Genomic DNA, 25,679 nt, shown 5'->3' on the forward strand with positions numbered 1-25,679 from the left:
AAAAGAAAAAATAAATAAACTAAAAGAATGGTCCACATTTAAAAAGTGCGTTTTTAAAGTTTCGCTTTCAGCCATTCACGCACACAGATATGTTTTCTCCTTAATAATTGTACACACATTAAACAAGGCTTGTATACTTCGATAAGCATATTGGTTGACAGTGAGGATACAGCCCAGAGGTACGGGACACTGCGGGGACTGGGGATCGAACCCACGACCCTCGGATTGGGGGAGTCACAGGCCAGGTTTTAGTTTTAAACTTTTTGGTCAGCAGTACTTATTGTGTTCATTATTTGCTCACTTCTTCTGTGTTCCTGGTCCAAAATATCTCATTGTAACTCCGTGATAACGCATCTATTTTTTTTACACAACATCGCCTAATAATAGATCTTCTTATCAGCTTGTTTTCTTTAGATCTTCTGCTTGGTTTTTCTGACCTGCGGTCCTCACCGATCTGAGCTCATACAACACGTGTTTGTTTTGCTTAGTCCAAAAAATATATTATTTTGACTACAGCTAATTTACAGATGAAACGTGCTTTTAACACGAAGTTTATTAAGAGCATTTGTTTTTAAATAATTTCACATTTTTAATAATGGCTCAGAAGAACATTTGTGTGTGCTCTCAGTCAAAAATGGCCACAATGTTTCGTGAGTGGAAAAAAAGGACAATGGTCCAAAATTATATGAGGAAACTCATATAAACTCATGACAAGATTATTGTCTAAAGACTGTAAAGACAAACAACAACAAGAACAGATATTATCCTCATTCCTTGAATGAAATGTAACAGCATAATTGTGTAAGCATTACTGAGAAATCATCTCGTGGTCTGAATCATATTCTGTGTTGTTGTTATCTTCAGAAATTTCCTGATGTAGAGCATTACGAGCAAAACCTCAAACAACCTTTTATTTTTTAATATTTATTTTAGCTCTGAAAAAAGTTTGTATTTGGAAACAACGTTGTGTTTTTGAGAATTCTAACAGGTGTGGTTTCTGAGCGGGAAAAATGTTGTTCAGGGAAAGATTTTTTCAAGTGTTTCAAGGAAACTTAAAAAAGGCATTAAGGTGTGTGTGTCTATGTGTGCGTGTGTGTTCCCACTCAAAAACAAAAACCCCTAAAAGTGTGAGAAAAGGAATTATGTTTGTCTACTAAAGCATATTTCAGACACCTATAGTCTAACACAATCGTTTCTAATGGTCAGTCATTTTTTGACCAGAATGTAACAAAGCTGAATAAAATCAAATGAAAATCACTAAAATGCATTTTCTCTGTTTGAGTTTTTTTTTTTTTTTCTTTCAGAGAGAAAACATCTAAAGCAGACAAATTTGTTCGGAAAACAATGGGTTTTAGGCATTACACTGAACTTTAGTTGTTGTCTCAGGTTTTATTTGCAATATTTTGGCCAAGTTCTTTCTTTGTTTATATAATTAGATAATATATAACACAGATACATTTTTTAAAATGAAGCTTTCTGCATTATACATGATCATATCAGGAAATAGGAAGGAAACTTTGTTTTGTGTGATTTGGATTCCACCAGGTAATTAATTTTTTTTTGATGAAACATACACATTTTACTACTATTTGCAAAAATTTCAAACAAACATCTGGGACATATAACAGGCCTACTTTTTCCTTACGTAAATTACCAAGTGTACTTATAAAGCTCAGTCAGACAAAATAAATAATGCCAATAATGCTCTTAGCATTGCCACTAGATGGAGCTTTTTGCTTAAGAGCTACAGAGACCACATAGACATAAGTCATGTCAAAAAAAAGAAGAGTTCTCCCCTTGTTACATCATGAGCTGCTCGGGATAGGAGACAAAAGGAAGATATGATCTGGCTTCCTTAGATAACCTTTATATTTTATAATGTATTTGAATGTTTTATGTACAGTGCCCCAAGTGCACAGAGGACAAGAGGAGGTTTTTTTTTTCAAAAGAGCTCTTAAATTAAAAGCTCTGCATTCTCATATCTATCCATCCATCCATCCATTTTCTCAGACGTCAGTGTTCGACCAAGGTTGGCCACCAGCCAGACTATGTCTCCCTTCTCAAGCTTGATGAAAGTGCTGCCGCTGGCTGCAATGGATCCACTCTGGCGGCTGGTGAAAGAGTGCAGAACCCGCTTCCTGTTACGCAGCAGATCTTTGATGCCCGAGTTCTGGTAGATTGTGCAGTAGAACTCAAACTCATACACGCCTGGGTGCCTGCAGGCGAAGTGAAGTTGTAACTGTTCTGTTTGTTGTAGATGACATCATGGAAGGAGATGGGGCTACCAGCTTTTGGGGAAGTTGTTGCCCAGATGTATGGAGAAGGCAACTTTCACTGCTATGCCAGGGGGTCTGAGCAATAAGTAACAATATACTACAGTAATAACAGTGATACTGTAGAAATAAAAATAAACAATGGTTAGGAAAATATTGAAAAAGAAAAGTCAAAATGACTAAATCTGCCTCTTCAAGTGTATACAGGTTTCACGTATTCATCTTTGAGTAATGTATTGCTGAGATGTAAAAACACTGACCTTGATGGGGAAATACAGCTCTGTGGTGGAGCAGGTGTCTTCACAGTTAATGCCCATTTCATATGATCTGATAGAAGGAGAGTGAGGGGTGAAAGTCAGGTCGTGGTCCATCCACTGGGCAAAGAGTGTCACCATGACAGTGTAGAGGGGGTCAGAGTTCACGTCACTATTAGCTGTTGCCAGGATACAGTTGTATACTTCCCTCACCTGAGGACAGGGTGGAGGTAAAGGGTGGAGGTAATTAGTACGGGTGTGTCAATGTGCTGAAGATTAGAGATGAAATGTTACTCTGAACGTCATACCAGGGGAAAAAAATGATTGTTGACTTTCATTCCATCGGTCCAGCCTTTAGGAAAAGAGATTCCATCTTAATTCTCAGCAGGCAGCCAGCGGAGAAATGACACATTAGAAGTGAAGTGAAGTGAAATTTATTTATATAGCACTTTTCAGCAGCAAGGCGATCCAAAGAGGCAGCCCAATGGGTGTTTTTACTGAATGTAAAACAGAAATATACCACTGGTTTTATATGTATTTTCTATTTCTTATAAAAATATATATACATCATATGTGCAGATAACTGTTTTCAGTTGGTACATTTTAACTAACTGTGAGATGGATGTTAGTAAAATATTTCATGAACCACTAAAAGGATTGTATTTAAACTTTCAGAAAGTAATCTTTGGATGTACCTCTACAACTGACTAACTTTTGGAATCACCCCTGATTAAAGATGGCTGCAAAGGCCAACAGACAATAGGCAAAATAAAAACAGCTTTAAGTTAGCCAATTTTACAAAAGTTTATCTAAAATTTAACAAGCTAGTTAGCTGATCATCATGCCCAACACACACTTAGAGTACTACACTTTGCTCAATATATTTTGATGTAACTACGTGTAAAACTGATTAACCTTGGAGTTAACCCAATTTAACATGGCCACCCAGCTAATCAACATTAGCTAGCACAATGATGGCAATAACTGTCAGTTTTGAACTAACTGGATGTGGTAGTAGTTGGGAGTCATTCAAAATACATACTCTGAGTGCTGAGACATTGTGTGAGATCTCATAATACTGCATGAGATCATGCATAAAGTAATTTACAACTTTGTCAGTTCTCATCCTAAGATCTAAAACTCTGGCATGAAAGGTGGTGGGTGATATGCATTCCTTCAAAAAGATGCTAAGCCTTCATTTAAAAAAAGAAAAAAAAGAAAACTAAAATGTTGTCTAAGAAAATGTGTTGGAGCCATTCTTCTAGTTGGAAAAAGGCAGAATTATTGCATCCAGCAGTTTTGCAACCTGTGTTGCATTTAAAATGGGCTTTCCATCAGATTTTAGGAAGAAGCAGTGTTTCCACAGAGTGCCAAAATCATGAACAACACCAAAAGCATATCTGGAGTCAGTGTAGATAGTCACTGTCCTACCTGCAGCCAGTTTGCAGGTTTCAATGAGAGCAACAAGTTCAGCTGTTTGAGCAGAGTGATGAACTGGAAGAGGGCCAGATGTTAGCACTGCGGTATCAGAGCACACAGCAAAACCAACACGGTTTCGCCCTAATTCTGATCTGGAGGAGGAACCATCAACATACAAAACCATGTCAGGGTTAGTCAGGGGGACATCTGTTAGGTCAGGCCTGGGAGTACAAACAGTGTTTAAGACTATAACAGTCACAACATTGCTGGGTTGAGAGTTGTGCAACGTTTAACTGTTATGTTTGACACATCCAATAAGATGGATGAGTAACAGAGCAACCATGCTGCAGACAGGTGTGATGTTTTCTGTTCAAGTAGGATGACGGAGACAGAATGTGGAACATTCACAATGAGGTTGCTGTATCCCACAATGTCACGAGAAGCTAGGACAGCGTTTTCTGCAGCAGCCACAGCTCTGAGACAGCCGGGAAGACCTGCAGCAACAGAGTCAAGCTTGGATGAATAATACACCACAGGGCATAGGCAGTCACCAAGAGATTGCAAAATGACAGAAGACATAAAACCACATTTTTCATCCACCATCTGCACGAATGGCTTTGAAGGATTTGGTAACGCTAAAGCAGGAGCACTGCATAATGCTGCTTTCAGTTCTTCAAAAGCTGTTTCAGCTTCAGGTGTCCAGGTGAAAGCATCATGAGCAGAGAGACCACACCCATGAATAAGAGATGAAAGAGGAGCCTCAATGGTAGAATAATTTGCAATGAAATTTCTACAGTATGAGATCATGCCTAGAAAAGACATCATCTGTTTTTTAGTCTTAGGCTTAGGAATTTTTTGAACAGCTTCCACACGTTGTTGAGAGAATGAGTGGTTGTTTACAGAGATAACATGTCCAAGAAATGTCACCTTTTCCTTCACATACTGCAGTTTAGAGCGAGAAGCTTTGTGACCTTTTTTATTCAAACGATGCAGCAATGCGAGCGTGTCAGACCGGCACTGTTCAGCTGTCGGGCTACAGATTAATAAATCATCCACATACTCCAAGAGAACTGAGCCTTTTGTGAGTTCTAGGTCATCAAGAGATTCTTTCAGAGCATTATTGTAGATGGTGGGACTTTCAGTGTATCCCTGACACAAGTGTGTGAAGGTGTATGGTTTTCCATCAAACTCAAAAGCCAACCAGAACTGACTGTCAGGGTGAACAGGAACAAAGAAAAAAGCATTTGAGAGGTCAGTAACAGAGACATGTGATGCACCAGGTGGTAGTTGTGACAAAATTGTATGGGAGTTGGGCACCGAAAGAAAGCAACATACACTTTTATAGGGAGGTTTCATTACATCATTTTCACCCACACTTTTACGTAGTTACTGAGCAGCTTCATTTCTCATGAAGAAGATCTGATAATACAGGGAGTGAGAACAAATCAGACAAGGCCAGGTGCAGAAGAGAGTAAGGGAGGACCAGAGCCGTCCTCAGTACCCACATAGAACAAAAGCATTTCAAACCTCGATACAGAAAAATAACTGTTAGAATAAGAATAGCTTCATTACAAGAATCATAATTATTGTTATAGATTTTACTATGGAAAAGAACAAAATTAAAATTTTCCATTACACTCCTTATTCCTGATGTTACACTCACTTCAAATTGGAACATCTATCACCACTCCCTTCTTCTGCAGCTTGTCGACCACCAACATGTCTGGTTGGTTAGCCATCACCTGTTTGTCTGGAAGTCCCACAGTATCTTAGCCCTGCCATTCTCCACCACCCTTAGGGGAGTCTCCCACTTTGACTGTGGGACTTCCAGTCCATACTCAGTACAGATATTCCTGTACACTATTCCAGCCACTTGGTTATGGTGTTCCATAACCATGCATGCCTGCATCTTATATCCCACTATTATGTGCTAGACTGTCTCAGAGGCATCTTTACACAGCCTGCATCTTGGGTTCTGTCTGGTATGATTGACCCCGGCCACTATTGCTCTTGTGCCGCCATGATTGGTGCCTTTGCGCTGTTCTTCAGTCCAGCTCTATCTATCTATCTAGTGTATTGTGATAAAGTTGCAAAATTTCAAGACATTAGTCATGGGCCATATAGTCTGTCTTCTATGTTTGCAAATTAATAAAATAAATGTTTTCTTTCAACAAAGTTTTCGCTCATGGAGGCACATTATTTTATACAGCATTCATTTATTATTGTCAAAATTAAAGTGACTTAGTACAACATTTAAACTTAGGACAAACAAAGTGTTCCCCACAAACTCTCATATGTACAGTTTTAAAGGTTTCCTTAATGATTTACACTCATCTGCCATAAATAATCTACAACCACTTTCAGAGATTTTACAAACAGTTTAATGGCCAAAAGTCAACAAATCACAGGTTTTGTTCAGTAGTTACAAAAAATTAATCAAAGCTGTTCCCTATAGTTTATTATATAGGTGGGGTATCAGTGCATTGTGTGTATTCCTTCATTTAAAACAACTATTAGGAAGAGACAACCAAAAACATACTTTTGTCAGAAATTTTCACAAAAAAACAGACAGTTTATGAAAGTGCATTTAATGTGTTCAGTTTGATATTTTACTTTAACTTCTGGTGAAAACAAAACAAAACAAAAACTAGGAGCTGTTACAGACTTCCTACTCAGTGAACAGCAGATGACCAGAGAAGTAGCTGTCACTGGTCAGTCCGTTGCCATCATGATTGGCCATTAGCCAGACCCTGTCTCCCTTCTCAAGCTTGATGTAGGTGCTGCCGCTGGCTATGATGGATCCATTCTGGCGGGTGGTGAACGAGTGCAGAACCCGCTTCCCGTTACGGATCAGATCTATGCTGCCTGAGTTCTGGGAGATTGTGCAGTGGAACTCAAACTCATACACGCCTGGGTGCTCGCAGGTGAAGTAGCCAGTCTTGGGTTCATAGCTGTTCTGTCCGTTGTAGATGACATCCTGGAAGGAGATGGGGCTACCAGCTTTGGGGAAGTCGTTGCCCAGACGTACAGAGAAGGCAACTTTCTCTGCCGAGCCAGGGGGGCCTGGAGGGCCTTGAGGGCCTGGAGGGCCTGGTGGTCCTCTTGGCCCTGTGTGCAAAAACAAATGAACACACTTATACTCAAGAACATTGCACTTTCCACATTTTGAAATGATACTACAACAATAATGTTCCTGCCCTGCAGTGGAGAACCTACGGTTCCGTTTTCCACGTGGCGGAAGATGTTCGAGAACTACTTAACGGCTATTCATGCTACTGGAAATTCCTGGTCTGACGCTAGACGCCGTGCTCTACTAATTCATGCACTTGGCTTCGAGGGACAACGTTTATTTTACACTTTGCCTAACGTCGGCACGTCATATAATGAGGCAATGACGGCATTGGAACTACAGTTTGCACCGAAGGTGAACGTTGTTGTGGCAAGACATCAATTCCGACAGAGAATGCAAATGGCGGATGAGACTGTGCCTCAATACATGGCTGCTTTACGTGAGTTGGCTATACCATGTGACTATGGAACCATGGAAGATGAGATGCTACGGGATCAGCTTATTGAGAAGGCTTATGCCCCGGAGGTGAGAAACAGACTTTTATTGGAATCTTCACTTACGTTGGACACCGCTATTACGCTGGCGTGTCAAGTGGAACGTGCTCTTCAGTCGTCCAAACTCCTCAGTGGAGCTACTGCTGTTCACACGGTTGCCCAGCGCGGACTTAATCAACGTAAAGACAGAAACCTGCAAGCCGTGTCTAAAAATAGCCACACGCGCACCGCGCAGCAGACACAGCAGAGGGCGCGAGCCTGTTATCGCTGTGGATCGACAAATCACCTGGCGAATGCACGAGACTGCCCTGCAGCCGCAGCAAAATGCAACAGCTGTGGTAAGACCGGACATTTTTCTAAAGTTTGCCGCTCAGCTAAACAAGTTGGAGAAGTAACGCCTGAAGTGGTTGTGCTCATGATGACCGCAAAGGACGCTAACAGTACTGATAGACTGCTTTGCAAAGTGAACATTAAAGCTGCGTCAGGGGAGTTTACTGACTGTGAATTATTGATTGATACAGGATCATCAGTTTCTATCATACCAGAGACTCTGTACAACAGACATTTTCCTGACAGTCCTCTAACTGCACCCCGTGTGAAATTAGTCACTTACTTGAAAGAGGACATCCCTGTAATAGGATGTTTGGAAGCTACAGTTACCCTTGACAACAATACTGCTCCTGCTTCTTTGTATGTGGTTCAAGGAGGATCTGCATTACTCGGAATGGACCTAATAAAAGCACTGAAGTGGACATTGAGCCATGATTCAATCCATGTCCCACCTCCTGAACATGCTTCTTCTGCTGCACCCGTGTTGCTAACAAAAACAGACTCTTCTTCTATTGGCTGTGTTGCTGGGTTTGTGCACAAAGTTAAAGTACGTGAGGATGCAGTCCCAGTTCAGCAGAAACTACGACGTCTTCCATTTGCAGTACGAGAAGCTGTGTCAGAGGAACTAGATCTGCTCCTGAAGGAGGGCATTATCGAACACATTGATGCTTCTCCCTGGATTTCGCCTATTGTGGTAACAACAAGAAAAGAAGGCAGACTAAGACTATGTGTTGACTTAAGAGAACCTAACAAAGCCATTATTGCTGACAGTCATCCTTTGCCTCACATGGATGAGCTTTTAAGTGAGCTCAGGGGTGCCTCTGTTTTCTCCACCATAGATCTGGCATCTGCATACCACCAACTTTTACTACATGAGGAAAGTCGGGACCTCACGGCTTTTATTACACACAAAGGACTTTTCCGTTACTGCCGTGTCCCCTACGGGTTGGCCTCTGCTCCATCTGCATTCCAAAAAATGATGGAAACTGTGCTTAAAGGCCTACCTGGTGTGCACAATTACTTGGATGATGTAATAGTTGCAGGATCTTCTCTACAGGAACATGACAGACGCCTGCATGCTGTGCTCCAGCGTCTTACAGATGCAGGTCTGACGCTCAACATGCAAAAATGTACATTTAGAGAGTCCAGCCTCAGATTTCTTGGACACATCATTTCCAAAGATGGCATTCTTCCTGATCCAGACCACAGTTCAGCTGTCCGTGATGCTCCACCACCACATGATCTGCCATCTCTACGCTCCTTCCTGGGTTTAATTTCCTGGTACAGTAAGTTCCTTCCCAATTTTGCCACTGTAGTGGAACCAATGCGGGCTGTACTAAGAGAAACTGCTGACTCTGGTTTCATATGGACTCGAGGGGCTGATCAAAGCTTTAAGGAACTGAAAGAGCTTTTACTGAAAAGTCCTGTTCTGGCTCTTTTTGACCCATCTCTCCCAACCATTGTCACCACAGATGCTTCAGACTACGGACTGGGTGGTGTGTTGACCCAAATACACCCAGATAATACTGAACGAACTGTTGCATTTGCATCTCGAACTCTGACCCCTACAGAACGGAAATACTCTACAGTGGAAAAAGAGGCTCTTGCTTGTGTGTGGGCTGTTGAAAAATGGAGGTCTTATGTCTGGGGCCGACGATTCATACTAAGAACTGATCATCAGGCACTGACAACACTACTCGCCACCAAAGGCATAGGGCGTGCTGGAATGAGAGTCGCACGCTGGTCTGCACGTCTACTGTGCTTCACCTATGATTTGGAATACAGGCCTGGATCACAAAACCAGGCTGCAGACTGTTTGTCACGGTTGCCACTTCCTATGGACTCTACTCCTGTAGATGAACCTGACATGGTTGCGTCCATTGTGTCAGCTCTGTCTGTAGCTGAGTTCACTTCTGCTTCCTCTCAATGCCATGAACTCGCACTTCTTCGTGGGCAGATAGAGAAGGGCTGGCCAAAATGCAAGAAGGATGTGGATCCTGTGTTAATACCATACTTCAATATCAGGAATGAACTTTCTGCATCTCAGGATCTGGTCATGAGAGGTGAACATCGATACATTGTTCCTGTTACTTTACGTGCTACTGTCATTCATCTGGCACATGAAACACATCAAGGTGTTGTTCGCACAAAACAGAGACTTCGTGACCTGTACTGGTGGCCTCAGATGGACAAAATGGTTCAGTCTGTTATTTCTTCATGTACAACCTGCCAAATGAACGACAAATCTGCTCAAACTGCTCCTGCTCCTCTCCAACCCATTGAACTGCCTAACAGACCATGGGAGAAAGTGGCCCTGGATATTGTGGGACCCTTTGAAACTGCTGTTTCTTCATGTAGATTTGCTATAACATTGGTGGACTATTACAGTAAATGGCCAGAGGTGGCGTTTTCTCACACTGTAACTACTGATGTTGTTATTGCATTTCTGCGCTCTATTTTCAGCAGAGAGGGGAACCCTGACTACATAGTCACTGATAACGGGCCTCAGTTTCTTTCCAGCTCTTTTGCAGATTTTCTCAGAGAAAGGGGAATATCTCATCTGCGTACAAGCGTGTACCATCCACAGTGCAATGGTGCCGTTGAAAGGTGGAATAGAGTTCTTAAGGAGACAATTCTAACTGCTGAACACATGCAGAAAGACTGGAAAACTACAGTAACTGATTTCCTACAAAACTACAGAGCAACGCCACATAACACAACTGGAGTATCTCCATCAGAACTACTGCACAACAGGAGGATGAAAACAAAAGTGGACATCTTTCCAAGTCCAGAGAAAAGCAGAAAATGCACTACAGTCCAAGAAACAGTGAAACAGAAACAAGAGAAGTCTAAACAGTACACTGACAAGCGCCGTGGAGCAAAGACACCAACATTCAAACCTGGAGAAATGGTGAGGGTAAGAAGACCTGATCATGTTCGCAAAGGCTCATCAAGATTTACTCCACCGCTGTCTGTTGAAAAACAGATTGGAGGAAGTACTTATGTACTCAGTGACAATAAAAGGTGGAATGCTGCCAGACTTTCACGCTATTCTGCAGGTATTCCATGTAAAATGACAAAACCAGAAAAGCATGACCCTGTGGTTCAAAGGAAAAGTGCTAGAACTGTTGCTAGACCTACATGGTTCAAAGACTTTCAGCTAGGTTGAGGAAAAAGGAATAAATGAATACATAAATGATTGTGTTGCATGTTTAGGGTTAAGGTGAACTAACTCTCATGTTACAAACTGATTTCAAATACCTGGATTTTATGTTACATTTGGTAATTCTGTCCCATAGTAACTTCAAGTGTTAGAGTTATAAAGTACAGGCTTGCTGAATATATTTGTTTGGTTTTGTGTACTTAAGTAATTACCCTGTTTTCATTACAGCTAAGGTTATACTTATGACAGACAAACTGTTAAATGAGGTGGATGTTCAGTCATATGTTAAATGATACATGCAATCTTTTCAAGTAAGGGGGGAATGTTGTGTCTACCACTAGGTGGTGTACGAGAATAGGATAGACTGAGGGAGAGGAGGAGAAGAAGAGATAAGATGGCGAAAAGGATGACCTGATGTTACTGGACTGCTGAGCGAGTTCTGAATAAACGCTGTTAAGAGTTCTTTGTCTACTTCAGCTTTTACCTCGTCCTGGCTTCCAAACATAACAAATAACAATGGTTATACTTCTTGAAGTAAGTGGAAGACATTTACCTTGTGGTCCTGGAGGCCCATGTACACCTTGTCCAAGAGAAAATAAAGAGAAAATTAAACAATTTTAAAGACCTCAAATTTTTATACAAACTTATCACAATGTGTTTTTGTGTGTGGATTTACTTTAAACAGCCTATGCAATTGTGGGGGTTAAAAATCAGATGTTTATGCAACAAATAAAATGGAAAAAAATTAGGAAAAATAAGTTAAAGTGATACACCAGTGTGATCCCTATCGACTGAAAAGTTTTACTTCAACTTACCATCATCGTTCCCATCATCCTTCCATGCACTGAGGTCAAATTCAGGGATGTCCTCACACTTGGTGTAACCAGAACCACGAGGCCGATAGAGGAAGGGTTGCTCAGGTAACTCAGTGATACCAGTGTTGTCACAGATGATGCGAGCCAGGGATGTGTCCCTCAGTGTCTCCTTCTGGTGTTTAGTGAAGACGCCATCATTCTCCCACCAGAAGCTAAAATAAAACACTGTACTTTAGTCTAAAGTCTATGAAAGTAAAATACCAACAAATATGACTATCTTTAGATCTTTAACTGAAGTAGTTCTGTCATTTTCTAATTGTTTACCGATCTCCTTGGCGGATCTTTTGGAACTGGGTGGCAATAAGGCAGCCAAACAAGGGACCCACTCTTCCTCCGTGGACAAATGGCTCAGCCACTCCTCCCAGCCATGGATCAATGTTGTCAGCAGAGCCATACAGATCGAACAATTTCTTAGCCATATCCTCATTTTTCAGCACGTCAGCCAACTGCTTTTGATTCTTTGGCTGTGACAATCCACAGAACTTACGCCATTTGTTGTAGCCTGAAAGTGGCAAACACACATGTTAGGATGATACAGAAACTACAGTTGTTTATAATATATAAACAAGTTTTCCAGTTTCAAGGCATCTGGACTAAATGAATACCAGGGAGTCCATGGTCTCTGCCTCTCTGCATGTTCAGCGATCCCAGATCCAATGCCATTTTCATGGAGAACTTAAACAGCCTGTCTCTCAGCTCATCAGACATCATGTGATCCTGGGTGTTCAGCTTAGCCTGGCGACCAATCAAGCCTCTCATGACTGAGTCGATTCCACCTGCAGAACACATGAAACCATTTAGACTTGATCAATGAATTCCCTCTCTGCTTCATGGAGGGTTAAGAAGTTCAATGTCTTACCTTCAAAGATGACCCTCCATGGTGTCGACATGGTTTTGTGGATCACCTGTGTGGGGTAATCTGGGTGATCCTGGTAGTTCTCATCAAGACGAAACATGAAGGGTTGAACCATCACATGGGCAAATCGGAAGGCAGCTGTGGCAAAAACATTAGCAATGCTAGCATCTACATTTTCATCATAACCTGGGTAGGTTGAGAGCTTGGCAGCCATGACATCTGGGCCAACAATGTGGGGGAGCCAGTCTCTGTAAGTGATAACCTGAAATACAAAAGACAAACTGGGTTAACAAATTGAACAAGTAAACATGGCCCTTTGATCCCAACCCCCTCTTTTAGTGTTCATAGTCTTCTTCTTGTCCCTTACCTGGGAGTATCCTCCCATGATTTTGCGTGCTTCTTGGTAGAGTCTCTCTCCATCCCAGTGTGGGTTGAGTTTAGCCAGGGCCCGAGCCAGACGGTTGTGCTCTCTCATAAACAGCGTGTGTACAGAAGTCAGTCCAATGTTCTCATCGACGCGATCATCACCTTAAAGTTGGGAGAGAATAATTAAGAAGTGAAAAATGTTGTCAGCCTTGAAGATGGCTGCATTTTTTGTTTGTTTTCTTTTCAGATTTTTAGCTCACCAGCAATAAAGCACGGCACCTCTTGAGCAGTTTCATTATTAGTTATGCGGCGACGAGTGGCACACATGTTGGTCATCATGGTGGTGAAAGGCAAAAACTCACGCCCGTTATCATTATACTCTTTATTGACCCTCAACAGGCCCTTATCGTTACTGAGGTCTCGGAGCATTTCAGCTTTGACGTCATCAGCACCATAGACCTGACCCATATCAAGAAAGGCCGTGAGGGTGTTCATCTGTTGGCGGAGGGTGCTGGCGCCAAAGATGTGGCCTGTGTTTCCAGAACCACAAGCTGGAGCAGAGCGGGAGAAGGGCATGCACTCCTCTGAGCTATTTTCAAAGCGGGGGTCGTCAGCAGGAAACTGTTCAGAGCAGAAGAAACTGTTAGCTTTGAATGTGTGTGTCTCAAATGTATATATACATGTCTTTTCATGTATTCATTTATGAGTAATGTAATATTGAAACAATGACACTGACCTTGATGGGGAAACATGGCTCTGTGTTGGCACAGGTGTCTTCACAGTTAACGCCCATATTAAATGATCTGATAGAAGGAGAGTGAGGGGTGAAGGTCAGGTCGTGGTCCGTCCACTGGCCAAAGATTGTCACCAGGAAAGTGTAAGTGCTGTCGCTCTGCACATCATCGTTAGCTGTTGCCAGCATACGGTTGGATACCTCCCGTACCTGAGAACAGGGTGGAGATAATAAGTATTGATGTGGCAATGTGCTGAAGAACAAAATTAAAAGGTTACTCTGAATGTCATACCAGGGGAAGTAAATGATTGTTGACTTTCATTCCATTGGTCCAGCCTTTAGGAAGAGAGAGTCTATCTTCATACTCAGAAGGCAGCCAGCGGTCAAACGGGACATTAGATGCGCCCCAACGGGTGTTTTTACTATATGAGCAGGAAAGTTGAAATACAAATTTTTATATTTTTTAGCCTCTGTATTCAGACAATCTTTCAAATGGGTGCAATGTAAAGAGTAAAGCCAAATCTAGAATCAAACTGAATCAGAAACATTTTTTTTCTCTTTTTAATTCATGAGATTAGAAAATTTTCTTTTTTCTTTTTTTTTCTTGTAAATTGTTGCCTTACATGTTGTTGCAGATGCTGCTTGCAGTTCGATACTTGTCTAAGTTGGTAATACTGTAACAAGATATTTTTCTGATTTGCGCAGCGCATCCTGTCAGCTTGGAGATCACTTCCAGCTCATCCTCAGAGATCAGGTCTGATGGACACAAGACAGGAACCAGAATGAGCTATAGCTCACAGTTTTGAAAGAAAACAGAGTGAAAAACATAAATACAGACCTGTGGCGTTAATGGAGCGTCTGTGACGTTTTAGCAGGGACCTCTTGATCAGATTAATCGCGTTGTCCATGTAGTCAGCAGCGCGCACGGCCACCCTGGACTGACCGCGAGGCTGCTTCAGGAGCCTCAGGATGTCTGCAGGTGATGCTGCATCTCTCTTCACCCGTTCAATGCTCCTGTTGAGAGAGGAAAGACTTGTAAATACCTTTATTAGGAACATTTGACTTCAGTTTTAAAAGACCAGAAAAAAAGTCTTTTACACTTACACTTCTCTGGAGTATTTGTAGGCTGCGTCCACATTGGCTTTAGCTTCGTTCACACACTTTTCAATAAACCTCTGACTCAGACGGGCTTCTGAAAACACATAAAGTAACATGAGACACAACATCACACAGCTTCTGAAAATATATAGGACAGGGTTAAAAATCTTAAAAATTTTATGATAATAATAACAATTTTTTAAATGTATGTGTCTCCATTATTAAACTTTGAGATGGGTAATATACTTTAAAATTGAAAATTAATAATTGCACAGCTAAACATAAAATTTTAAACTACTCACCGGCCACCTGGCATTGCAAGCACAGGGTAAGACCCACAGCCAGCAGGCTCAGAAAAAGATTCATCCTGTAAAATTTAAAAATAAATTAACAAAAATAAGGAAAGATAACTCATAGTCACATTACAATTAGAGAAATTTATACATATTGCTAAAACAGAAAGACTAATCTTTAAAACGCCTCTGTACATCATTTGATTCTGGCATATGAAAATTTTAGAATTAATAAATTCACCTGTTGAAAAAACTTGAATCCTTCAGTGACTTTCAGCTTCTAGTTTATTCTTCCAGCTGCTGTAAGAAGCCACCACTGCTAAGTGTTTAACTCCCTCTGGTTCTTTTATATCTTACCATGTCACGTACTACAATGTTTGGAATTTCTGCTCTTACGTGAGTTGATTTTCTGGTTCCTGATGCCTTCTCTACTGTACATGTTCAATCTCAAGGAAACGCCCAGTTGTCATCAGCATGACAAAGTACTTATCTTTTCTGTATTTATTTGTTTGTTTATTTATTAAAGAATTAAAAACTACATTTTTTACATATTTTTTTAATAGAACAAACACGAGTTATGGTAAACTATAAGTTAAGTATGCAGTGTAGAACAACTTTGGTTAAATTTAGATAGAGGGTGAAACAAAGATACTTTGATTGTCTATTTTTGGTCTTTCATCCCTGAAAATGCTGCATGCATTTTAGTGTTCAGCTGTAGACTCTCCATTTCTGCGCTAAAAGTAATTATGATTGTGGGCTTTTATAAGATACATCATAAAAAATACAACTTTGCCTGAGTTTGAAGTTTCTACCCAAAGCATTTCATGTGTGAACATTCTTTGTAACTTTAAGTTTAGGTTTATATGAAGGGACAAATGAGTCAGGATGTTAAATTAAATAGTAAGAACTTTACTGTGTTCCGAGGTTTACACTAAATGCATTTGTGCATGTTCTCTTACGTCTTGTTACTGATGGCATGTTGTAGAACTGCAAAAAAAGAATGCAGGAAAAGATCAGACTGAAGGAAGTTATATAATGTCACTTGGAATGAGAGCACAAATGTAATAAAGTCTGAGAGTTTTACCTGCCGTTTCCTTATTTCATTTACAACAGCCACAACAAAATTGTCGAGAAAGGATGTGCGCTTCAGTCCACTGCTGTTCCTGCATCATGTTGGTGAGACTCACACTTTTTACAACGTGGCAGAAAATGTTTGAGAATTACTTGGTAGTCATAAATGCTATCAAAGACCAGTGACTAAATGTTGTAAGTTGCACCATTTTACTGCGACTGCTTAGGACCAGAGGGACAGTTTTAGTTCTACACACTTCTACATCAAGATACGACCTTTGATAAAGCCATGGCTGCACAGGAAAAACATTTTGTCCCCAAAGTTAACATACTGGCGTGCAGACACACATTCAGACCTGAGTCATCATGTTGAAACGCTCATATCACTAGGGGTGCAATGTTGGTTTGAAACAATAAAAAGTGAACTTATCAGAGATCAGCTCATTTCTAATGCCTATGGTCAGGACTGCTTGTACAGTTCTGACCAAATTGGTACAGGACATGAATGCAGCACATGCTCATTTCTGAGAAAAAGAGGGACGCAAAAGGCTCAAACATGTGGGCCTTCACTCCATGTTCATCATTCCATCATTGCAACCTCTGTTGAACTGTTTAAAAGATGTTAAAGTCTAGTAAACACAGACTTGAACAAGACTGAACTTATTGTATTTGGAAATCGTACTCCTCTCAGTGGGTTTACTGATATGGATATCAGGAATCTTGTAGTGTCTTTTGACAACTCTTTTAAACTTGAGAAGTAAGTGTCTATACTTGTCAAAACCAGTTTTTATCAGTTACGAAAAATTTCCAAAGCAAACTCGTACATTCCTTCAAATAACCTCAGAACTCTTTGTCATGCCTTATTGCTACTAGACTGGACAACTACAATTCTCTATATTTTGGGCTAAAGCAATCGGCTCTCCATTGCCTGCGCTTCTTTTAACAGGTACAAGAAGGCATGACCATATTAGCCCCACTTCTAGCAGATTTACACTGGCTTCATATTGATTTTAAAATTCTTTTACTCACAAAAAAGGACATTTTGCCAAAGTATGCAAATCACCTGTAGCAACGGTGGGAGAAATGGTTGTTTCTGCGTGACCAGTAGTGTGTGTGAATGATGTTACTCTGATGGCTGCAACACTTGATAAAATCAGTGCAAAATGAACACTGAATCAGCACAAGGAAACTCCCAAGTCCTGGAGTTTATTGTAGATACTGGGGCTTCTGTATCTATTTGACCAGAGACAGAGGTTGAAAGGAGCAAATTATTTACGGTGGTTGAGTTTGAATTTTGTGTATTTTGTACTTTCTTAAGCAATTTTTTTTATCTATGCTTTCACTTTTACTTGAGTACATTTTGTTACATTTGAAATCCATCTGTTACTGAGTATAAAAATGTGAACATAAATATGTAAATTAGAATCAGGAGGAGAAAAAAAATATGCATCATAAGCACCATAAGACAGCGTCTGTTCTCTACCAGTCAGCTGGTGTATGATTTGACTGAAAGTGATGAGAAGCTGTAAACCCTTCAGCCCAAAACAGACACCAAAAGGAAAAGTTTCCAAAGGGAAAGGCATGCACCAACTTGCACAAAAGACTGTGATGAAATAAGTTGGTTTTAAAAAATGGTTGTGAAAAAAGTGAAAGAATGTAAATAAATGTCATGTGATTTTGAGCTAATTTTAGTTGCATTTCTGATAATGTTTTGTTTTGCATGAAGAAGACATTATTTGCATTTAAGAGCACTTATGCCAACAGAAAAGTTACAGATAAACTACAGACATTTTGCTTTGCATTACAGTAACACTAATCTCTCTGAGAAATACTGCTTTTCTTAAAGCACGTGTCAAACTCCATTCCTCAGGGGCCGCTCTCCTGCACGTTGTAGATGTGTTCTTGCTTTAAAACATCTAGTTTAAAAAGAATGACTTGTGGACGTGCTTCTGGAGAACTTGTTGATTTGCTGAGGAGGTAATTAGACCATTTGAATCCGGAGTGTTGGAGCAGAAAAAACTAAAACTTCCAGGACAGTGGCCCTTGAGGCCTAGAGCCTGACACCCCTGGCTTAAAGTGAATAAGACTGTTTGGGTAACAGGGGACATGTTGTGTTCTGAGGCTTGCACTAAATGCATTTGTTTATGTTCTGTAACTTCTTGTCCCCAGATGGCACTGCTGCTGGGGGGACAAAAAAGGATTGTCGAGGAAGAATGCAGGAGAAGATAAAACTGATGGGAGTTATATATTGGTGCTTGGCATGAGAGCAGGTTTGTAATAAAGTTTAGGAGTTTTACCGCCGTCTCCTTATTTAATTTTTTAACTGCCACAACAACTTTCAAGGTTGTTTTACATTTGTGCGTGTGGGTTGCAATATTAAAAATCTAAACAAGCTGATTGAAAATGTCAGAAAAAGTCATAACTTCCCAGAGAAAGAAAATTCTTGGTTTCAAGCCAGTTGCGCAGGAATCAAGCCGCTTTAAATTTGTTTAACAAACAAAAAGCAAATAAGTGCAATGACCAGAAGAAAACAAAGCTGATCAGACATTCTAGATATTTATAGAAAACATAAAACCTGCTAAAATTCATATGGATAAAAGAGGAGATCATCTGGTCAGATCAAAATTAAAACAAGCCTATATATATTTATATATAAACACACTTTGCTCCCTAAATAATTTTGTGTTCAACATGTTACACTTGTTAAATTTACCAAATTCAGCTACAGTTGGCCTGAGATCTTCTCTTATTACACTGTAATAAAATACAAGTCATAGTTGTTTATAGAATTTAAGAATTTAATTTGAGGTTGCAGAATATAAACATGTTTTTCTTTTTATGGTGCAACAAGGGTTAAAGAAGCCAGTAGCCCTAAATTTTCAGGCAGTTTTCTCCTTTCAGACCAGATACTTCTTTGCACACCAATACTTATGAACTATTTGGTAAATCTTGACTGAGAATTTAAAAAAACTATAGTGCTCATTTAAAGTTGTTTTTTAAATCACCTATAAAAAGGATATGGCCCATTTTAGTTGAATCACATTGGTGCAATTTATGCATTATAGGGTTAAATTAAACACTATTGCAGTGATTTTAATCAAATTTTAAAATAATAACATTGTGTTATTCATTAATTAGTTGTGGACTACTTTTGATTTTGTTGATTATTTTTAAAACATGTTATGCATCAATAAGGATTTTACTTAGAGAAAAACATTGTTACATATGCCATTTGTTTATTTTTGTTAAAATGAAAGTAACATAAAGTCACACAGTTAAACTCTGAACAAAATTAAATGCTTCCCCCTAAAAAATAACTTAAAAACTAAAGGTTATTCATAATCTGCAATCACTTTTTTAGCAAATAAAAGAAATAAATCAAATTTATTTAACATAAAAATGTATCAGTAACTGTTCTCATCATTTCACATTATAGGTTGAGTATCAGTGCATTAGGTATATTCCTTCATTTAAAAGAACTGTTAGGAAGAGACAACCACAAGCATAGTTTTGTCTGCAATATACAGAAGAAAACAAGAGTGAAAATATTTTTTGACTTCTGATTAACTGATGTTTTTACTTTAACCTTTGGTAAAAACTGTTACAGACCTCCTACTCAGTGAACAGCAGATGACCAGAGAAGTAGCTGTCACTGGTCAGTCCGTTGCCACCATGATTGGCCACCAGCCAGACCATGTCTCCCTTCTGAAGCTTGATGTAGGTGCTGCCGCTGGCTGTGATGTAGCCACTCTGGCGGGTGGTGAACGAGTGCAGAACCAGCTCCCCATTACGCAGCAGATCTATGCTGCCTGCGTTCTGGTAGATTGTGCAGTGGAACTCAAACTGATACACGCCTGGGTGCCAGCAGGTGAAGTAGCCGGTCTTGGGATCATAGCAGTTTTGTCCGTTGTAGATGACATCATGGAAGGACATGGGGCTACCAGCTTTGGGAAAGTTGTTGCCCAGACGTACGGAGAAGGCAACTTTCTCTGCGAAGCCAGATAGGCCTGGAGGCCCTGGAGGGCCTGGAGGGCCTGGAGGGCCTGGAGGGCCTGGTGGCCCTGTGTGCAAAAACATATCAATATACTTACACTTAAAAACCTTTGCTTAGAGTATTTTAAACGGATACTTAAACTACAACAACAACATTGTTTATACTTTTTGAAGTGTGTGGGAAATTTACCTTGTGGTCCTGGGGGCCCACGCAGAACTATTCCTAGAGTTAATTAAAATAAAAATCACAATTAATAAAAAAAAATTTAAAAAAATGTTGACTTCTTAATGAAGTCTTAAAAAACTGAATAAGATGTATAAAGTTTTCTAGAATTATTTTGAATATGCAATGTAAATTTTAGCAAATATAGACAATTGATGAACATTTACTTGTAGGGGTTGAAAGTTCAAGAGCACAAAAGTATTAAAGTGAAGAGAAGGAAATTCAAACAAAATCACCAGTGTTATAACTTGATTAACTTTAAATCAGAGCATGAACTTACCTGTCTCCTTCCATGGACTGAGGTCAAATTCAGGGATGTCCTCACACTTGGTGTAACCAGAACCATGAGGCCGATAGAGGAAGGGTTGCTCAGGTAACTCAGTGATACCAGTGTTGTCACAGATGATGCGAGCCAGTGATGTGTCCCTCAGTGTCTCTTTCTGTTCATCGGTGAAGACGCCATCATTCTCCCACCAGAAGCTAAAATAAAACACTGTACTTTAGTTTAAAGTCTATGAAAGTAAAATACCAGCAAACATGACTATCTTCGGATCTTTAACTGAAGTAGTTCTGTCATTATCTAATTGTTTACCGATCTCCTTGGCGGAGTCTTTGGAACTGGGTGGCGATAAGGTGGGCAAACAGGGGACCCACTCTTCCTCCGCGGACAAATGGCTCAGCCACTCCTCCCAGCCATGGATCAATGTTGTCAGCAGAGCCATACAGATCCAACAAATGCTGGGCCAAATCTGTGTTATTCATCACTTCAGCCAACTCATCCAGAGTTTGTGGCTGTGACAATCCACAAAACTTTCGCCATTTGTTGTAGCCTAAAAGTGGCAAACACACAGTTTATGATGATGCAGAAACTATATTAATTTATAACACAATGGATAGGTGAACAGGTTTTCCAGACTTAAGGCATCTGGTCTAAATGAATACCAGGGAGTCCATGGTCTCTGCCTCTCTGCATGTTCAGTGATCCCAGATCCAATGCCATTTTCATGGAGAACTTAAACAGCCTGTCCCTCAGCTCCTTAGACAATATGTAATCCTGGGTGTTCAGCTTAGCCCCCTTAGCCATCAAGCCTCTCAAGATTGGGTCAATTCCACCTGTAGAACACATGAAACCATTAAGACTTGATGAATAAATACATACTCTCTGTTTAAGACAGTACTAAGGAGTTCAGTTTCTTGCCCTCAAAGATGACCCTCCATGTTGTAAACATGCTTCTGTGTAGCAGCTCTTTGGGGTAATCTGGGTGTTCCTGGTAATGCTCATCAAGACGAAAAATGTAGGGTTGAACCATCACATGGGCAAATCGGAAGGCAGCTGTGGCAAAAACATTAGCAATGCTGGGATCCACATTTTCATCATAACCTGGGTAGGTTGAGAGCTTGGCAGCCATGGTATCTGGGCCAACAATGTGGCGGAGCCAGTCTCTGTAAATGATGACCTAATTACAAAAGAAAAACTAGGTTAACAAACTGAACAAATCTAAAGATGTAAACACTGTCTCAATGTTTCCAAACCTTTGTCTCAGGGTTTGGGCTTTTTCTGTCCCTTACCTGGTGGCGTGCTCCTATGATTTTGCGTGCTTCTTGGTAGAGTCTCTCTCCATCCCAGTGTGAGTTCAGTTTAGCCAGGGCCCTAGCCAGACGGTTGTGCTCTCTCAACATCAGCGTGTGTATAGAAGTCAGTGCAGTGTTCTCATTGACACGATCATCACCTTAAAGGTGAAAGAGAAATAATAAGGAAGGGAAAATGTTGTCATCCTTCAGAAATGCTTAATTGTCTTACAGTTTGACTGTAATATCAGTTTTTTTTTGTTTGTTTGTTTAGCTTACCGGCAAAAAAGCACGGCACCTCCTGAGCAGTTTCATCATTAGTCATGCGGCGACGGGTGGCACACATGTTGGCCTCCATGGAAAGGAAAGGCAAATGCTCACGCCCGTTGTCAGTATAATTTTGATTGACTCTCAACAAACCTTTATCTGAACTAAAGTCCCGGAGTTCGCGAGCAAGTTTTTCATCAGAACCATAGACCGTACCCGCATCAATAAAGGCTGTGATAGTGTTCATCTGTTGGCGCACTGAGCTAGAACCAAAGATCTGGCCTGTGTTTCCAGAACCACAAGCTGGAGCAGAGCGGGAGAAGGGCATGCACTCCTCTGAGCTATTTTCAAAGCGGGGGTCGTCAGCAGGAAACTGTTCAGAGCAGAAGAAACTGTTAGCTTTGAATGTGTGTGTCTCAAATGTATATATGCATGTCTTTTCATGTATTCATTTATGAGTAATGTAATATTGAAACATAATGACACTGACTTTGATGGAGTAACATGGCTCTGTGTTGGCACAGGTCTCTTCACAATTAATACCCAAATTGAATGATCTGATAGAAGGAGAGTGAGGGGTGAAAGTCACATCGTGGTCCAGCCACTGGCCAAAGATTGTCACCAGGAAAGTGTAGAGGGGGTCACTCTCCATATTAGCATTAGGTGTTGTCAGGATACGGTTGGATACTTCCCTAACCTGAGAACAGGGTGGAGAAAATGAGTACAAATGTTGTTGTGTCAATGTGCTGAAGAGTAGATATGAAAGGTTACTCTTAACATCATACCAAGGGAAGAATGTGATCGTTGACTTTCTTTCCATCAGTCCAGCCACTAGGAAGAGAGATTTCATCTTCATACTCAGCAGGCAGCCAGCGGAGAAATGGCACATTAGAGGCACCCCAACGGAAGTTCTTACTTTATGAAAAGGAGAAATAAACCACAAACTTTATTCTGTGTATCTTCTATGTTTTTTCAAAGGGTGCAACAGAAGACTAAAGCCAAGTCCACAATCAGACTGATCATAATTAGTATAATTCATATTTTCCCAATTCTACATTAGTTTAGAATGACAATCATTTTCATTTTCAGTTGCCTCACATGTTGTTGCAGGCGCTGTTCGCAGTGCGGTATTGGTTTAAGTTGGGAATAGTGTCACAGTTAATAGTTCTGAGTTGCGCAGTGCAGCCCGTCAGTTTGGCAATCACTTCCAGATCCTCCTCAGAGATCAGTTCTGATTAATACAAAACAGGAAAAAAAATGAGCTGTGGCAAAACCTTGAAAACAAAACAAAACAAAACATTATAAATACAGACCTGTGTCATTAATGGAGCGTTTGTAACGTTTTAGCAGGGACCTCTTGATCAGATGAATCGCGTTGTCCATGTAGTCAGCAGCGCGCACGGCCACCCTGGACTGACCGCGAGGCTGCTTCAGGAGCCTCAGGATGTCTGCAGGTGTTGCTGCATCTCTCTTCACCCGGTCAATGCTCCTGTGTTGTGCGGACAAGTTAGGATTTAAACTCCATCTCAGACTAAAGATAAGTTCTGTCAACAGGTTTGTACACTCACACTTGTCGGGAGTAAGTGTAGGCTGCGTCCACATTGGTCTTAGCTTTGTTCACAAAATTTTCAATGAAACTTCGGCTCAAATGGGCTTCTGAAAACACAATAAGTTTAATTTCTTCTATAGTTCAGATTTTTTGAATTTCACAACAAAATGTTACAAGTCAAACATTTTAAGATTAAAACTGAGTCAAGTTAGATTGTTAAAAATTAATATGTACCGTTTAGTTAAACAAAATGTCAGGAAAAAAAATATTCTAGCTACTCACCAGCAACCTGGCATTGCAAGCACAGGGTGAGACCCACAGCCAGCAGGCTCAGAAAACAATTCATCTCTGCAAAACCAAAGATTTCTTTTTTGACATAATGCTAAAAACATGTCACCTAATTAATATTTCTTGCTAAAATGGCAATTCAATCTAAAATTACACATATTATAAGTACAATTTTATTATGCATTTAAAATTGGCAGAATAAAAGATCAGAAAACCTAATATCACCTGCAAAACTCCTTGAATCCTTCAAAGGCTTTCAGCTTCACTTTGGACTTGAAGAGGCAAGTCACTGCTGCTCACAGTCAAAACGCTTTCACTTTTATACACCTCAGTGTGCCGTTTCATGCAGCACTTATTGCAAGGAATTTTACCATGACATAGAAAGTAAGTAAATTCTTTTCCCATGTTTATCTTTTTCAACACATCCACGGCACATCCTCAGTGTCAAGGAACCATGCAGCTGTCCACGCCCTAATTAAGATGCTTTTTGATTTGATTTTTTCCATCATTGAGAGGAAAGTTCTGGTTAGCACCAGAACATTCACCAGCAGTTGAATGATGAACAACATCATGGTTACCAAATAAGAAAGAAGCAACCATAGGCTTACTGTTTTCAGGTTTTCATGTCTGTGTTTTTGCATTTTTTTTTTTGATTATATAATCTGCATTTTCTGCAAAAAGAAGTTTGTTATTGTTTATAATACAGTATAAAATAGAATTTTCCTGGCTGATTGCAGAACTTGTACTTGCACTTAAAACGTGTATATCTGGATTTAAATAGGCATGAATGCTTGTCATGTCTTTTTTCTTTTATTCATTCTTTCTTTTATTTGAGGTTTGAATTCATTCCCATCAGCTACTCTCAAACAAAGGATTTTACTGTGTGAATATTCTTTTATTTATTTGTTTGTTTGTTTTTGCTGGCTTAAGCTTAAAAGTTAGAAACAAGTCAAGAGATGGGTTTTTTTGTTAGTGATGTAGTAATTATTTTCCATTGTTAAGAAAAGCAAGCCAATGTCAGTTTTGTCACAGCTTTTTGGAAAAGGAACATTCCTGGTTTCGGACCAACTACACAGAATACTGCCAAATTCTGTGACATGTAACAAACAAAAAGAAAACCAGTTCCACTAAAATAAAATTAAAAAATAAACATAACAAGCTTTTGTTCCCGTATTTTTTTTTTTTTTTTCATAAAAAATGTTTATCTATTCAAATAATACAGTTTGTTTAGATTTGGACAAATGGATGGATGGATTGTATTTAGTTTCTCACAACATGAAAGAGTACAACTAAACTAACAGGTCTACAAATACAAACACATTTTTCTCTTTAATTGAGTTCAAAAGTTCGTAATGTGTCAGCATTTATTTTCTAAGGTTTCAAAGCTAATGTTTAGAGCCAGTAACCTACTTAATTTGGCATTCCATCTCTTGTGATTTATTTTAGACCATCATTCTTATACTCCATACAGATTCATGACAAAAATGATAAATAA

The 25,679-nt window shown here is 40.0% G+C and overlaps 2 protein-coding genes across 3 annotated transcripts; both read right to left on the reverse strand.

The window, feature by feature from the left end:
• Window positions 1-6,142: 6,142 nt before the first annotated feature.
• Window positions 6,143-15,596, reverse strand: LOC108234577 (eosinophil peroxidase). Its single transcript, XM_017413862.3, has 15 exons — window positions 15,466-15,596; window positions 15,234-15,298; window positions 14,938-15,025; window positions 14,672-14,847; window positions 14,457-14,589; window positions 14,126-14,255; window positions 13,837-14,043; window positions 13,361-13,721; window positions 13,102-13,262; window positions 12,738-12,996; window positions 12,484-12,654; window positions 12,143-12,380; window positions 11,819-12,030; window positions 11,557-11,583; window positions 6,143-7,054 (listed from the first exon to the last, which is right to left on the reverse strand). The coding sequence occupies exons 2-15, from the start codon at window positions 15,295-15,297 to the stop codon at window positions 6,615-6,617; spliced, it is 2,667 nt and encodes an 888-aa protein (XP_017269351.1). The 5' UTR covers window position 15,298; window positions 15,466-15,596; the 3' UTR covers window positions 6,143-6,614.
• A 3,449-nt stretch (window positions 15,597-19,045) lies between these two features.
• On the reverse strand, window positions 19,046-24,463 carry LOC108234576 (eosinophil peroxidase). Of its 2 annotated transcripts, none has more exons than XM_025005457.2 (15): window positions 24,410-24,463; window positions 24,179-24,244; window positions 23,916-24,000; window positions 23,661-23,836; window positions 23,446-23,578; window positions 23,133-23,262; window positions 22,838-23,044; window positions 22,360-22,720; window positions 22,081-22,241; window positions 21,710-21,968; window positions 21,454-21,624; window positions 21,104-21,341; window positions 20,792-20,991; window positions 20,479-20,511; window positions 19,046-20,356 (listed from the first exon to the last, which is right to left on the reverse strand). In XM_025005457.2, the coding sequence occupies exons 2-15, from the start codon at window positions 24,240-24,242 to the stop codon at window positions 19,908-19,910; spliced, it is 2,667 nt and encodes an 888-aa protein (XP_024861225.1). In that variant the 5' UTR covers window positions 24,243-24,244; window positions 24,410-24,463; the 3' UTR covers window positions 19,046-19,907. The 2 variants fall into 2 exon arrangements, with proteins under 2 accessions (XP_024861225.1, XP_017269349.1); XM_017413860.3 differs by having other exon boundaries at window positions 19,047-20,356; window positions 23,916-24,003.
• Between the last annotated feature and the right edge of the window lie 1,216 nt (window positions 24,464-25,679).

This window comes from Kryptolebias marmoratus, linkage group LG1 (assembly GCF_001649575.2).
Source record: "Kryptolebias marmoratus isolate JLee-2015 linkage group LG1, ASM164957v2, whole genome shotgun sequence".
Lineage (NCBI taxonomy): Eukaryota > Metazoa > Chordata > Actinopteri > Cyprinodontiformes > Rivulidae > Kryptolebias > Kryptolebias marmoratus.

Coding starts and splice junctions, on each gene's coding strand:
- LOC108234576 (XM_017413860.3), bottom strand. CDS start 24,242: ATGAATTGTTTTCTGAGCCTGCTGGCTGTGGGTCTCACCCTGTGCTTG. Junction 24,004..24,178: donor CTTGCAATGCCAGGTTGCTG/GTGAGTAGCTAG, acceptor TTGTGTTTTCAG/AAGCCCATTTGAGCCGAAGT. Junction 21,625..21,709: donor ATGGAGGGTCATCTTTGAGG/GCAAGAAACTGA, acceptor TGTGTTCTACAG/GTGGAATTGACCCAATCTTG.
- LOC108234577 (XM_017413862.3), bottom strand. CDS start 15,297: ATGAATCTTTTTCTGAGCCTGCTGGCTGTGGGTCTTACCCTGTGCTTG. Junction 12,381..12,483: donor CAGAGACCATGGACTCCCTG/GTATTCATTTAG, acceptor TGCCACTTTCAG/GCTACAACAAATGGCGTAAG. Junction 12,031..12,142: donor AAGATCCGCCAAGGAGATCG/GTAAACAATTAG, acceptor GTTTTATTTTAG/CTTCTGGTGGGAGAATGATG.